This window comes from Acartia tonsa, chromosome 14 (genome assembly GCF_053477335.1).
Source record: "Acartia tonsa isolate MP-2025a chromosome 14, ASM5347733v1, whole genome shotgun sequence".
NCBI classification, from domain to species: domain Eukaryota; kingdom Metazoa; phylum Arthropoda; class Copepoda; order Calanoida; family Acartiidae; genus Acartia; species Acartia tonsa.
The window spans coordinates 25,828,023-25,841,771 of NC_137273.1; the positions used below are offsets into that span (position 1 = coordinate 25,828,023).

A 13,749-nucleotide genomic window follows, 5' to 3' on the forward strand; every position below is an offset into this window, starting at 1 on the left:
TCGTATATTGTCTTATCCCTTAAGATCCATCAAAATATAACTGTTCTATATTATATTGACTAGATCGATAGAAAAGTAGCTTTTTGATTTTAGTCTGTTTATAAGGTACACTTTTATAGATTTTGAAATCTTTGTTTCACATATATATTAAGCAATAAGCTTAAATGTTAGAACACTCTCGCTGTCTGGTTTTTATTGCACAGTGTGGAAATATAATTACCGCTATAAAATACCCCCTTAAGTACATAGGTTCATTGAAAGTAGCAAAAATATGGGATATAGAGATGGGACAATGTATCTAAAAAACTTTTGGCAGTCATGGACTTTAGGTACTGGAACTTTTCTTACTTTAGCTAATTTTAAAGACTTTGGGGACTAGTGCATATAATGCCGCCGATTTTGTTCTGCTGCCAGCAGACCAACCCAATGAAAATACTTAAAACAAACACAAGCAGACAACTGAATTACTTAGTTTATTTCTAACAATTTTTTCTTCTTAAAACATTTCATTTAACAGATTGATATTTCTGTAATCTATGAAACCCTCATATTTCAAAATCCGAAACTTGTATCTTTTGTGTCTAAACATTTCAATCACTAATTGCAGTCTAACGAAAGGGTAAAAAATCCACATATATGAAAATATCAAATAATTCAGAAATTTCATACTTTTAAAAATTTCTATTAATTGTTCTTAATGAGTCAAAAGGAATAAACTCATTACCAAATGTATGGAAAATTATAATTATGAAGTTGAATTGTATTAGGAATAAAGCTACTCTATAATAACTTCTCTTATGGAAGGTTTATTTCTTTAATCAGATGGGGGGGAGGGGGCGTTGAACTGCAAAATTATAAGGTACCCAAAGTTTTATCTCTCATTTATGTGCTTAAAAACTTCGGGTACTTTTATTAAATCATACTTGCATTGTCAAACTTTTCAGCCAATATCTTTAATTCATAGAAGGAGTAATTTTGTTTATCATAATTTGGGATTTACATTAGATATAGTCAATTGTCTTATCCCTTTAAAACTAAAATCGAAAAAACCCCACTGTTTTCCTTCCAATGGTCATATTATTCCTTGCTTCTTTTATCTTCATTAAATGCTTAACTCTCTTTGATCCGTTATCTGATTAAATTTAAAAGTAATATCCTTTGTTAGAAAATATAAGCAGGCATCATTAAACTTTTATATTTTACTGAAGCCTATATATGCCCAAAATTGCCTAAACACTAAAGACGATTGAATGATTTACTGCTACCACGTCAAATAGGTGACATTAAAAGAGTTGTCCTTAAACAGGAGCAACTTATTAACATCTACTGTTTCAGAAAGTTTTCCCGCCCAATTATGCACTGTTTAGGGGGTAAGATTGAAGAGAGATACGCCATAATAAGACTAAATAGTGAATCCCATCCTCAAGAGGTATTCTAGGATTACTTATTGAAGCCTACAACATTTGACAAATATCCCCTACAAATGGTTTTGATTCAGTCTTGTTTTAATGAAACATTACTGCAATGCCTTTGGCTTTGTTGAAAAAAAAAGATAAAGAACAAATACTTAATTTTGCATATGAAATTTAAGTTTTTTAAGACCCTACATGTAAACATAGTTCTCATATGATACTACTATTAGGACTGAATATATTTCTTCAAGCATAAGTTTTGAAGAAATACTGAAACTCAAAGTAGAGTGTCCTTTAGGATTAAGCAATTAAGTTTAATTCTAATAGTATCTAATCTGCATTGTATGCTGGACAAAACCGTACTTTCTTTTAAAATGTGTGTTACTTAAAGCCTCTGAAAAGGCATAGCTATTTGCAGATTCTCTGTGTGTTTTATTAAGCGAAGATTTTTTATACTTTCGGTCTGTCTTTACGTCTGTAGTTAGGTATAATTTAGAAAGCGTAAAGGACATCATATAAGACTACTTATACAATATTTGTAATATGAACATATATACAAGATTTAAAAAGGCTTGTTGCAAACTTAAACAATTTAATAAATGTGCTTATTGCATATTAAATTAATGTAGAAACTGTTTATTAGTCTGAGAGACACACTAACAGATTATCAATAAATAATTAATATCAATCTACTTTAAATATTCTATTCAATTGTAAGATTAATAACGTCCAGGGGGGGGGGGATGTATTAACCCCCCCTCCCGAACCTTTGAAATCCCTTGATTTACTCTCCTCCTTAATTAAATAAAATCTAGGACGTCCTTTATAATATTAACTAGCGGCTACGCCCCCTAGAAGCCTCTAGGGGCACTTAAGTTAGGAGGGAGAAAAGTCGACCTCATCCAATATTTCAAAAGAATAAAAAAAATTGGGGGGGGAGGAGGGTGAAGACACCCTCCCCAAAAATAGTTTAAATCTTTCCAGGACTTCACTCTAAAGGAGAACAATATCTGTTCAGCGGTTAGCAAGATCCTTCGAGACAGACAAAAAAACGCTTACTACTTTATATAATAGGATAAATAGTATACGTATTTTGTGGAGATTTTAGTTTTCTCGTCCATTGGCATCTATTGCACATTTTTGAAGGTGTTATAATTCTTAATATGTTAAGTTTCATCATTTAGTCCTACCAAGCAAATAAAACCCGAGATAATATTACACATTACAAATCTGAAATAATGATAAAGCTTACACCTTTCTGTAGGTTAGAATCATTGATTGAAAAGTATGAACACTAATAGTTTGGAACCAACCAATTAAATTCTAAAAAAACTTTGGGTGCCAGTGTATTAATTATTTATAGGCAAATGTCACCTCCCTTACCTGAAACAAAATGCAAGGGTAAGATAAAGGGGGAATTCAAACCCCATATGCATAAAAAGTCATCAATAGAAAACAGATAGGTAACAAACCCTACCGACAAGGAATACTAAGTATAGAGTAACTTTGCTCCAAAAATAATAATATTTCTATAAGATAATATCAATAGTGATCAATCAATAAATATGACACATTTATTTTTTACACATACAAACAAAAACAATTAAGTCCATGACAGCCAAACAAATAATCCATGAAAATCCATATTTATTAAATAAGTGCTTGATATTTACATTACATTTTTAAGACTTAAGTTTGTGCCTTATCGCCCTTTGAATCAACGTTCTAAAAATTGAGTAAATTTGATAGAGTTGCTATATACATAAAAGCCGAAAATTATCATGGTTTCATCGGACTTTCTGGTAATGAGTTGCTTTGCTTTCTAAATTGTACTGTTTTATGAATCACCATGCAAAATGTGAAATTAGAACTTTTTTTAACTAGCCCAATTTAACGAAGAGGCCTATATATTACAAACGGACCGACGTTAATTTTTGTTGAAAAAAAATATGTTGTTTTGTAATAATACCAGACAATATCCTTCGTTTTTGTTGTGTGGGACAGGTGTAACAAAATGTTTACAATGCAATGTTTTATCACTTTTAGATGTGTAGCATCTTTATAACTTTTATTTCTCTGTTGTGCATGCGAAGCAATTTCATTAATTTTTTTTTCTTAAAAATATTATAATTGTGTTTGTTGCACTACTCATTGGCCGTTCTAAAAATATTAAGTTTATGTATCCTGTCGAAAAAACCTTATTAAGCATTAAAATTGCATTTTGACAGGTTATCTTTATGTAAATTATTTATCGTACCATTGTTATCTTTAAGTACGTTGTTGTTCTTGGTTTTACATTTAGTAAATTATATTTTTATGTGACATCGGCATCAGAGAGAATAAGTATGGCCATGGATAATTAGCTAAGAGAAAACAACAAATTAAATTGAAAATCAGTAAGAAGATAAAAATGATAAAAAAGAAAAAGAAAAAAAACAATAGATTAAGTATGGAGGGCATGTAAATCTAAAAAATACTATGTTTTGAGTTGAGCCCGTATAATGGCCAAAGCATACCATCCTAACTATACTATTATTTGACATGCGCCTTACATAGCAGCCAAAGAAACATCTTAAAATGTGTCGTTGTTTGAGGACGAGACTCGAACAGACACAAACATCTTAAAATGTCCAATCCAGTTTTGACAAACATTTAAATTAATACATAGATGATAGATTTTCAGCGTCAGATTTTGTACGGTACATATTCTTTACATTCGGATTTCTCGGGAGTTTTACAAATGTTAAAAAAAGGTTCATGTACTAAAATGTATAAAAAAGATGATATTTGAGATTTTTTTCTATTCTTTGACTTTACCAAAACAGTACAAAATTAAGTCCTTTCTTTCCCACGATGATGAAGAAAAGGAAAAACTAATAAAGGATTAATTATAAATTAGTTGTATTACGCTAATCTTTTTAATCAGCGTCGGGATGTCTAATCAGGAAAAAAACTATTTGATTTTGGGGAGGGAAGGGTTCTTTTTTCCAATCTAGCCCAAATTATCATGATTCTACCCAAATAAGTTATTCGGACCGAGCTGTTTATGATATATTACATGGAAAACATACAGATACACATCCTGTTACTTTGGTGTATATAAAACTTATCTATATTACTGTTTATAATAGGATTATACTAATGATATGTAAATGTTTACTATATGTTTCTATTGCATTAATAAAGAAACACAATAAATGAATAATGTAAAAACAGTGGTATTCTTTTATTTATTAGAAAGTTGTATGTTTGACAAGGATGACAACATCCCTAAGTACATTGCAAAGCACACATTAACTAATTAGTTACATCTCATGAACGAGGCATGATAATGAAACGTCAATTATAACAGCATAGAACAACTAAGGGGAGCTTTTTTCATCATACAAGTGGCATGAAATAATAAGTAAAGTATAGTTATTTCTCGCATCGTATTATAAACGGCTTTCCGCGGATATATAATGTACAATTATGAGATTAAAACTAGTTTTTTTTTAGCCCCGAGGTGCCGAAGGCACCGGCTAAAAAACTTGTTTTAAACTTATGATTGTACATTTTTATATTCGTAGAAAGCTGGATATAATACGATGCTAGACGTAGTTTTTTCGTATGAATGAGAACCGGTTCCTACCCACCGGATTCGAATGAATACGAGAATAGTTATTTCTCGTATCGTATTGTAAACGGCTTTCCGCGGATATAGAAAGTACAATTAAAAGATTAAAACTAGTTTTTTTAGCCCCGTGGTGCCGAAGGCACCGGCTAAAAAAACTAGTTTTAATCTTATGATTGTACATTTCTATATTCGTAGAAAACTGGATATAATACGATGCTAGACATAGTTTTTTCGTATGGATGAGAACCGTTTCTTATCCACCGGATTCGAATGAATACGAGAAAAGATTTTACTATTTGATAACATGTCTATTGTCTAATGTCCTAAATTTAATTGCGTTAAATTGTTATGCACTCCCCTCAATTTAACTTTCCATATCCCTATAATTGGAACTATTTCTTTAGTATATTTAAAAACATTCCATATATGTTTCAAACAATTCCTTTGTCATATAACTATGGTTCCAGGACAAACGCAGGAGTCCCAAACGTCAGAGTGGACAAATGCAGGAGTGTTAAAATATTAATTTTATTAAGTATTTCTATACAGATTAGGTTAGGTTAAGATATGAATGAACAAATAAGCCCCCCGCAAGGGGTTAGGCATTTAAAAAAACCAATAAGATGGTCTAAAATAGGTTAGGTTAGGTTAAGTGTCCACTCCAACGTTTGATTACTCCTACGTTTGTCGTAGGACCATAACTATCACTTGTTTTTATTTTCAGATAAGTCAAGATTTGAGCTGTTTGCCAGAACAGTACCTCCAGATACGTTCCAGGTATCACCATTTTAATAACATCAATTATTACATAAAACTGTCTTTTTGGTTTAAAAAAAGTATATTTAATAAATAAATGTAAATCCCCAATGATGATGTTGTTTGAAAATTATAGTTGAAAAGTTTTGCGATAGCTAGTTAAAAAAACTAATTAATCTCAATTTAATAATCATAATCCACTTTGTCTGTTTGTCAGTCCATCATATTTTTATCCCATACCAATGAGCATCCAGTATGTAATCTGTCGCTCTATCAATAATGCTACAGAATATAAATATTAAAATATTTGCAAATAAATAAATCTGACAGGTGTTTTGATTTTCTAATAAATACATAAAATAAATTAATCTATTTTATAGTGCTTTGCTATCTTAAATTGTTGCCATCCTTGTTTTATTTAGGCACTTGCATTGGTGGATATAGTAGCCCTATTTAACTGGACATATGTATCTACAATAGCTAGCGAGGGTAGCTATGGGGAGAGTGGTATAGAGGTGTTTCAACAAGAAGCGGCTAAAAGAAATATTTGTATTGCTGTTCATGAAAAGGTTAGTTTAAAAGTTTGCATGATGATTCCTGTAACAGTTTGGTACGATTTAGAAAGCGTAGCAGCTTAATAACTGTTATCAGAAAGTCCGACGTCCATTTAAAACATGCTCACATTTTTAGCAACAATTTTTTTGTTTAATATAATTATCCTAAAACTTTTTTTTGATTTTGAACAATGACACCTAGAGCAAAAAGGTATAATATTTCAAGCGAGGTATCTCTATAATCAAGTATTAAAATGTAAGTATGTATTTACGCAATTTTGCAATAAGTTTATTTATGTACGATTTTGCTTATACTTAATATTAAGTTAATTAAGTTTTGACAATCTGCAAGTATTTTCAACCGTCTGATTTCATTTCAGATCTTCGCTTTCTTGGATGTTGTCATTCTTGTTTTATTACAAATTAGCGAAGAACATTAAAAAAACACATCATTTATATATCTTCTAGGTTCCATCATCGGCTGATCAGATAAAGTTCCAGGACATAATCCTGAGCCTGCTGGTGAAGAAAAGTGCCAGAGCTGTTGTCCTGTTCACCAGAGCTGATGATGCCAGGTACGATTTGTGGCAGGGATACAGAGAAAGGCGTGGGTAGGGTTTTTTCAAGTAATGTACTTTTTGAGGAGCTTAAAAAAGGGAAGACAAATCTGCCTAATTCAAGTTTTAATGGGGTGTTTACAAACAACTTACATCCCCCTTCAGCACGATTACTGGGGTTTATATGCGGGATTAGAGTATTTTAAATATGCTTAAATTTTAATGGACTAGTCAATGTAGCCATAGATAAGTGATTTATTTACAATACCTACAAAAAGAATAATCTATCTTTACTTTAACTATATAAAATTGCCTACTACTTTTTATATTCTCACGTATTTAAAGATTAAAATTAACTATCCAAGTTATTTAAAATAAAGCTTTTATTTTATACTAGTGGCTACGCCCCTAGAGGCCTCTAGTGGCTCTGTTAATGTTTTTTTTTTATATTTAAATATCTACTTTGAGAAATAGTTTGTTTATATTGCATTCAAGTCTCTACACAAAAGCGAGAATATTTAAATTTCTTGTTTTTTTTATTTCTCTTGGGCGGTTGTTTATACCCTCCACCAAAATAGCTCTAAACCTTTCCATGACCTATGAGAAGCTACACTGTAAGAGAGAACCATATCGTTCCGGCGGTTAGCGGGATCCTTCGATACAGACAGACAACAAAACAGACAGAGATCCTATTACTTTATTGTAAGGATTTAGCTCTTGATGTACTTTGTCATATAGAATATAAATGATAAGTCACCCATAATCATCTGAAGTTATACAATTTGGGATTTAATTTTAACTAATCCCAACAACTTAAATTAGTGTTGTATATATTTCTGACAGATACAAATATAAATAAATGGATATAGGATATACGTGGATATATTAACAGGGGAAAATTTATCATTTATCCTGCTCATTTGGACCTTATTCTTTGATCAATTCATTCATCCAGTAGGAGGGGAGGGGATGGGCGGATTACTTTGTTTTAGCCAGTTGCGAGCATCAATTTATCAAAATACATGAAAATCTGTTGCAACATCCAAGAAATAATTTATCGATTTATGGATAAGAGTTGGGAGGGTGATAATATATTTCTCTTTTCTGAGCAATTCCAATTTAGTTCCAGGAAAATAATTAGTTGCCTAATTTAAAAAAAAAGTATATTTTATATTTATGGCAGATACACATAGATAAAAGTTAGGAGGTTGAGGTTACTATTTCTCTCATATCTTATGCTTATTCCTATGATTGGCCGTGATTGACTCAAAATAGCTTGGTTAGTTTTTTTTGGAATTTGATTGCACTAACTTTGTCTGAAAGTTCTTATTCAGCAGTTTCCCTAATATTATATCTTGTTCGGGATAGGGTATCACAAATAAACATTAATAAACCCAACCAATTGAACTAGCTTCCCAAATTTCAATTTATTTTTAAAACAATTAAGGGGATTGGAATTGGGGTGGTGGTTCTGTCAGCTTAGACCAATAACGAAATTAGTTCAACGTGTTTTTCAGCTGTCGTTGGGGGGCAACACATCGTAAAATTGCCCCTATAATATTATTTTGCTTGTTGGTTATACCTTATTCCTGTGGTTCTGTACTCGCATGACACTTTGAGGAAAAATACCCTTTATCTTAAAAAATATCATATGTTGATTCTGTTTGTAAATATACCAATCTACGACTGCTTGCGTTCTTGTTATACTTGTTAAGAAAGTATAAATATTATAAACATCCCACCCAACTGTTTATACATTTATATATTTTTGACAGATTGCAGTAAAGTTTATAATTGGTTGCAACCAGAGATAAAGAAAATACAAATTTCTCTTAAAATTGGAAGATTTTTTCATCTCTTTTACCCGTAGGGATAAGGCTACTTAGGATAATAACCATGCCTCTGATATTTCCACAACTGTAATATAGGAAAACTCAAATAATTATGAAATAAATAATTATTTTAGATTATATAAGAATCTTAGCCCGATCCCCAAATTTCTTAGTTATTATAATTCATCATGCTTGAATACATGTAGGAGCCAAACGGTTTAATGCAAAATAAGGCTTTCTGTTTTAAAGGTGATTTCACTCATAACTATAAATGAACCGTTGTAATCTTTCCCCTTGTCAATTTTCAACCCCCGAGTAACTCTAATAACCCTTATTTATTTTATGCGATATAAGAATCAAGAAATATTTTTATCATAAAACTTCATAATTTGAATCTTTTGAAAATTAGCAAAAATCACAGATTACAAGCATTTTTTTGACAAAGCGCTCTATTTGCATATTTGAGTTTTGACTATTATAGATTATTGGTATAGAACTTCTTGTAATGGTTTTAACTATGTGGATATGAACAAAGTTGAAGTTCCTTCTTAATCCTTATATAATGCAATATCTGAAAGTGCTTAGATTAACTATTAAGTAGAATAGAAATTTGGTCGCTTATAATCAATTTGAGATTTATACAGTGTACTTTGTATAATAAAGAATTTGTAATAAAATAATAACAAGGATGACAACATCCATAAGTACCGAAGCACAAAATTTCGTGAATGGGACTGACGGTCATTGTTGTTTTTTTCAAACAACGGGAAATTTAATTTTGATATCTATAACTGAAAAAATTTTGAAAATCGATGAATAAACACCAAAGATATGGGGGAAAATGTAAAAAATATAAAAATAGCCAAAAACCTGCAAAAAGGCAGTCTGACCGTCATTGTTGATTTCTTCAATTGACCGGAAATTTAATTTTTATATCTTTAACTGAAAAAATTTTGAAAATCGGTCCATAAACACCAAAGATATGGGGGAAAATGTAAAAAATATAAAAATAGCTATAAACCTGCAAAAAGGCAGTCTGGCCGTCATTGTTGTTTTCTTCAAACGATGGGAAATTTAATATTGATATCTTTAACTGAAAAAAGTTTGAAAATCGGACCATAAACACCAAAGATACGGGGGAAAATGTAAAAAATATAAAAATAGCCAAAAACCTGCAAAAAGGCAGTCTGACCGCCATTGTTGGGTCTCTAAACGACGGAAAATTTAATTTTGATATCTATAACTGAAAAAATTTTGAAAATCGGACCATAAACACCAAAGATATGAGGAAAAATGTGGAAAATAAAAAAATAGCCTAAAACCTGCTAAAAAGCCGTCTGACCGCCATTGATGTTTTATAGTTAATTGTGCTCCTTAATGATGGGAATGTTGTCAAAAAATTTCAGCTTTCTATCTTTTATAGGGGCTGAGTAAATCCCATTTCCCCCATAGCGTTACAGACTGACGGACTGACGGACGGACGGACGGACGGACAAAGTGAATTATAGAGTAGCTTCGCTACTAACAAAGTGAATTATAGAGTAGCTTCGCTACTAAAAAAAAAGCATTACAAAAAATCTTTATATCATATTATGTTTTACTCCCCTCCCCAGCCCTTACGTTTTATTTAGTTAATGGGGAAGAGGGTAATACTCCCCGGCCCCCTAAGTTATGTTATTCACTGCACTGGGTTGAAATTTGGGGGGTTAAAATAGATTTTGGCGTGTTTTATGAGCCATTTCACTCGCCCTTTTTGAGATTCAATGTCCAAAAATGTTTTGGATTTGTGCTAATTAATGTTCGATTTATAAAAATCCTTGAAAATAGTTACTACTAGTTTTATTGTTATTCATCCTTTTAAGGTTTAAAATGAACCAACAATACAGAGTACAATTATTGTAAATAAATGTTTAAATTTTTGTTAATTGGCACAGCAAGAACATACAAGATGATGGTTCTCCTCTGGTCATACAATTTAAATAGAAAATTTAAACAGCAATATACGGACAATTAGGTCTATAAGTAGCGCTGTAATAACAAAAGCAAATTAAACTTAAACATTTACAAGTATTTGGAATAAATAACGGAATCAGTTAGCTTATATATGTAGCTGGACAAAGTGTCTCAAAAATGAGCAATGTGATGTCATAAAAACGAGGAAGATGAGAGGAGAAGTGGGAAAAAAATCCCCTAAAAAAAAAGATGGACAATCCCTCATTTTTATGACGTTACAAGGCGGATTTTTTTAGACACTTTGTCCAGCTACTTATATATTTTAGGGCAATTTCGATGATATAAATTTAACATCTGTAAAGTAAATAAAGTTCTATAACAGTAATATTTATATGTTACTATTTGTAGAATAGCTGTGCTAATAAAGGAAGATTTATTTGAAAAAAGGATATATTGCACATTAAATAAACTATTTAGCCTTCAACTTTTTAGTCAAACATTTATTGTCTTATTGCATTACATTTTAAAATATCAAAACATACTTTTACAATTCACGATAACATTTTAGAAAAAAAATTGTATGACAGGTTGAAAAGTAGTAGACAAATCCTAGGAATAGGGCTACAGCCAATTATTAAATTTTCTGGATCATGAACGAAAACGAAGTAGGGGTTTTCAGAGTATCTTTTCTCCTATTTTTAGCCCCTGCGGGGGCTTTAATCCTAAGAGCAATAATTTACATTTACCTAACCTAACCTAACCTAACCTAAAAAAAGCTTTTAAAAGCTACTATGAAAATACGACGAAACCTACTACTTCGTTTTCTTTCTATGGTTAAATTTTCTAATAAAAAAATCTAATACTGGATATTCAACATTTTACTAATACTTTGCTGTTTTGAATGAAAGTTTAAGATGAAGGTTAGTGCAAAACCTGTTAATTAGTTTTCATTTCTTATCCAATCTTAAGTGTGACTACATTTATAGCATGAAAAAACATAATAGCAAAAAAAACTTTTAAAAAATATAAAACAGGATTATAACCCTTCGAGACTTCTAATTACCCTTACTTAACCTAAAATATATATTGAGATAGTTTTGTCTATGGTACACTTTCAGTTGATGTAAGATTTTAATAGTATTCATGTATACTATTTCTATTATCTAATTATGTTTTATTTTAGTAGAAAACTTGATTGTCAAAGTTTCACTGATTTAAAAAAAAACATTTAGAAGATTTTTTTTATTTAAAGTCAATTTTTGAGTGTAAAGATTTTTATTTACGCTATGGTGTATTATGATGTTACATTTAAAAGATAATAATCTGAAATTGCAATGGTCTGCTTCCAACTGCCAATACCTTGGGCGAAAGATTATTTTGTAGCTTGTTGATTGCTGTGCTACAAATGGACATATCTGTTTCTGTTATGATATGTTCTAAGCTTGTTTTTTTTAAATTATTCAAGACAATTAATAACATTAAAATTGCAGAGGTTTGCTGCTAGCGGCGAAGACTCTGGGCAGAGAAAAGGATTTCTTTTGGCTGGCAAGTGATGGATGGGGCAAACAGCATCAAGTTATTGCAGGTAAATTTATCAACAATTTCGTGGTGGTGCGGGGATACGCCCTCTCCCTCCCCTTTCCCCATCAAATTACCAACGTTACCTAGCAGCTATAAGATAAGTTTCCTACATTTCTATTCGCGTGAGTGATTAAACTATGGCCAGCCCCCATCTCTCAACCAATTTTTTTTTTTACAAATAGTTGATGTGAAGTAAAATATATGAGTATTTAAAATGAATCTTATTCGTATCGGCAACAAAAATAATCCTTTCCAAAAAAGTATCTTTAACAATAGCTAAAATTGTACCTAAAGCCTGTTGGTTGTTGATTTTCTGAATACCATATGTATTTGGAAAGAGAAAGAAGAACTTGTGCTGTTAGAGGCATTACAAACCAACTGACTAAATAATATATTACATATAACCTATACCTTTACTGATAAACATAAAACTTTTTATTATAATTATAATATAATGTGTTATGAGATAATTATAACCTGTTCTAAATGGTATAAAACATGAACATTCATTTATCAAAAATATCTGCACCGTTGTTCTTGCAATTTTATTACAGAAAAAGATAATGGAATTCAGTGGGAAAAATAATAAAAACTTTAGAAAGTAGAAATTAAAAAAGGTTATGTAAATTATCTAACTAAAAGGGCATACAAATCCTATTATATAAAGTAGTAATCGTTTTTTGTTTGTCCCGAAAGATCTCGCTAACCGCTGAACCGATATTGCTCTCCTTTACAGTAAAGCTTCTTATAGGTCCTGGGAAGGTTTTAAACTATTTTTGGGGAGGGTGTCTTCAAATAAAGAGCCAAAAGAAAGATAAACAAACATTCAGAGACAAACAGACAGACAAACATACGGAAAAAAATAATGAACAATTGACAGAAAAAAAACATAAAAACTAGACTAACATTTCGATTTCCCTATTATTTGATTTATGTGAAACATCTTTTTGCATCTTTTATCAAAAACTAAAGAAATATTATTGTATAACAAGTATGATTTCGATATAAACAGTAGATTATTAGTTAAACGCGCTTTTAATTATCTTCAGAAATTAGAGGATTTTCCCAAGTTGTATTACTTCGATTTATGGACATTTTACACAAAATTGTAAATTATCAATAATACAAAGAAGAAAGAAGACTGCCAGTCTATTTGTATGAAGCTTAAGATCTCGATAACCACTGAACCGACAAGATTGTGACTCACTGAACTTAAATGGTTGAACGTCTCACGAAATATACCGGTTGGTCTTAAGCTATTTTTCGAAATTGACAACATCTACTCGTAAAAGTTGGCTCTCTCTCTCTCTCTCTAAATTATTTTCTTTTTATTTATAACTTTGTCATGTAAAAAAAGTGATTTTTATATCTATATTCTATAGGGCCTAAGACACACTATATTTTAAAATAAAGAATTAAACCTTAAAACAGCCAGAGTATGGGAGAAATATCTTTATAGAACATGTTTGTCTTATTAAAAATGACACA

The 13,749-nt window shown here is 30.8% G+C and overlaps 3 protein-coding genes across 11 annotated transcripts in view; 2 read left to right on the forward strand and 1 right to left on the reverse strand.

Annotated features, from left to right (window-relative positions):
* Nucleotides 1-13,749, reverse strand: part of LOC145305765 (uncharacterized) — a 98,871-nt gene that overhangs the window by 77,744 nt on the left and 7,378 nt on the right. The gene's annotated exons all lie outside the window — the stretch shown is intronic.
* The window catches only part of mGluR (metabotropic Glutamate Receptor), a 154,126-nt gene that overhangs the window by 73,131 nt on the left and 67,246 nt on the right, over nucleotides 1-13,749 (forward strand). Inside the window, exons 9-12 of the mRNA XM_080147549.1 lie at nucleotides 5,753-5,805; nucleotides 6,207-6,353; nucleotides 6,807-6,913; nucleotides 12,171-12,265. Of these exons, the coding sequence (XP_080003675.1) occupies nucleotides 5,753-5,805; nucleotides 6,207-6,353; nucleotides 6,807-6,913; nucleotides 12,171-12,265 (402 nt within the window). The remainder of the gene's footprint in view (nucleotides 1-5,752; nucleotides 5,806-6,206; nucleotides 6,354-6,806; nucleotides 6,914-12,170; nucleotides 12,266-13,749) is intronic.
* Nucleotides 1-13,749, forward strand: part of LOC145305762 (uncharacterized) — a 260,360-nt gene that overhangs the window by 20,919 nt on the left and 225,692 nt on the right. The gene's annotated exons all lie outside the window — the stretch shown is intronic.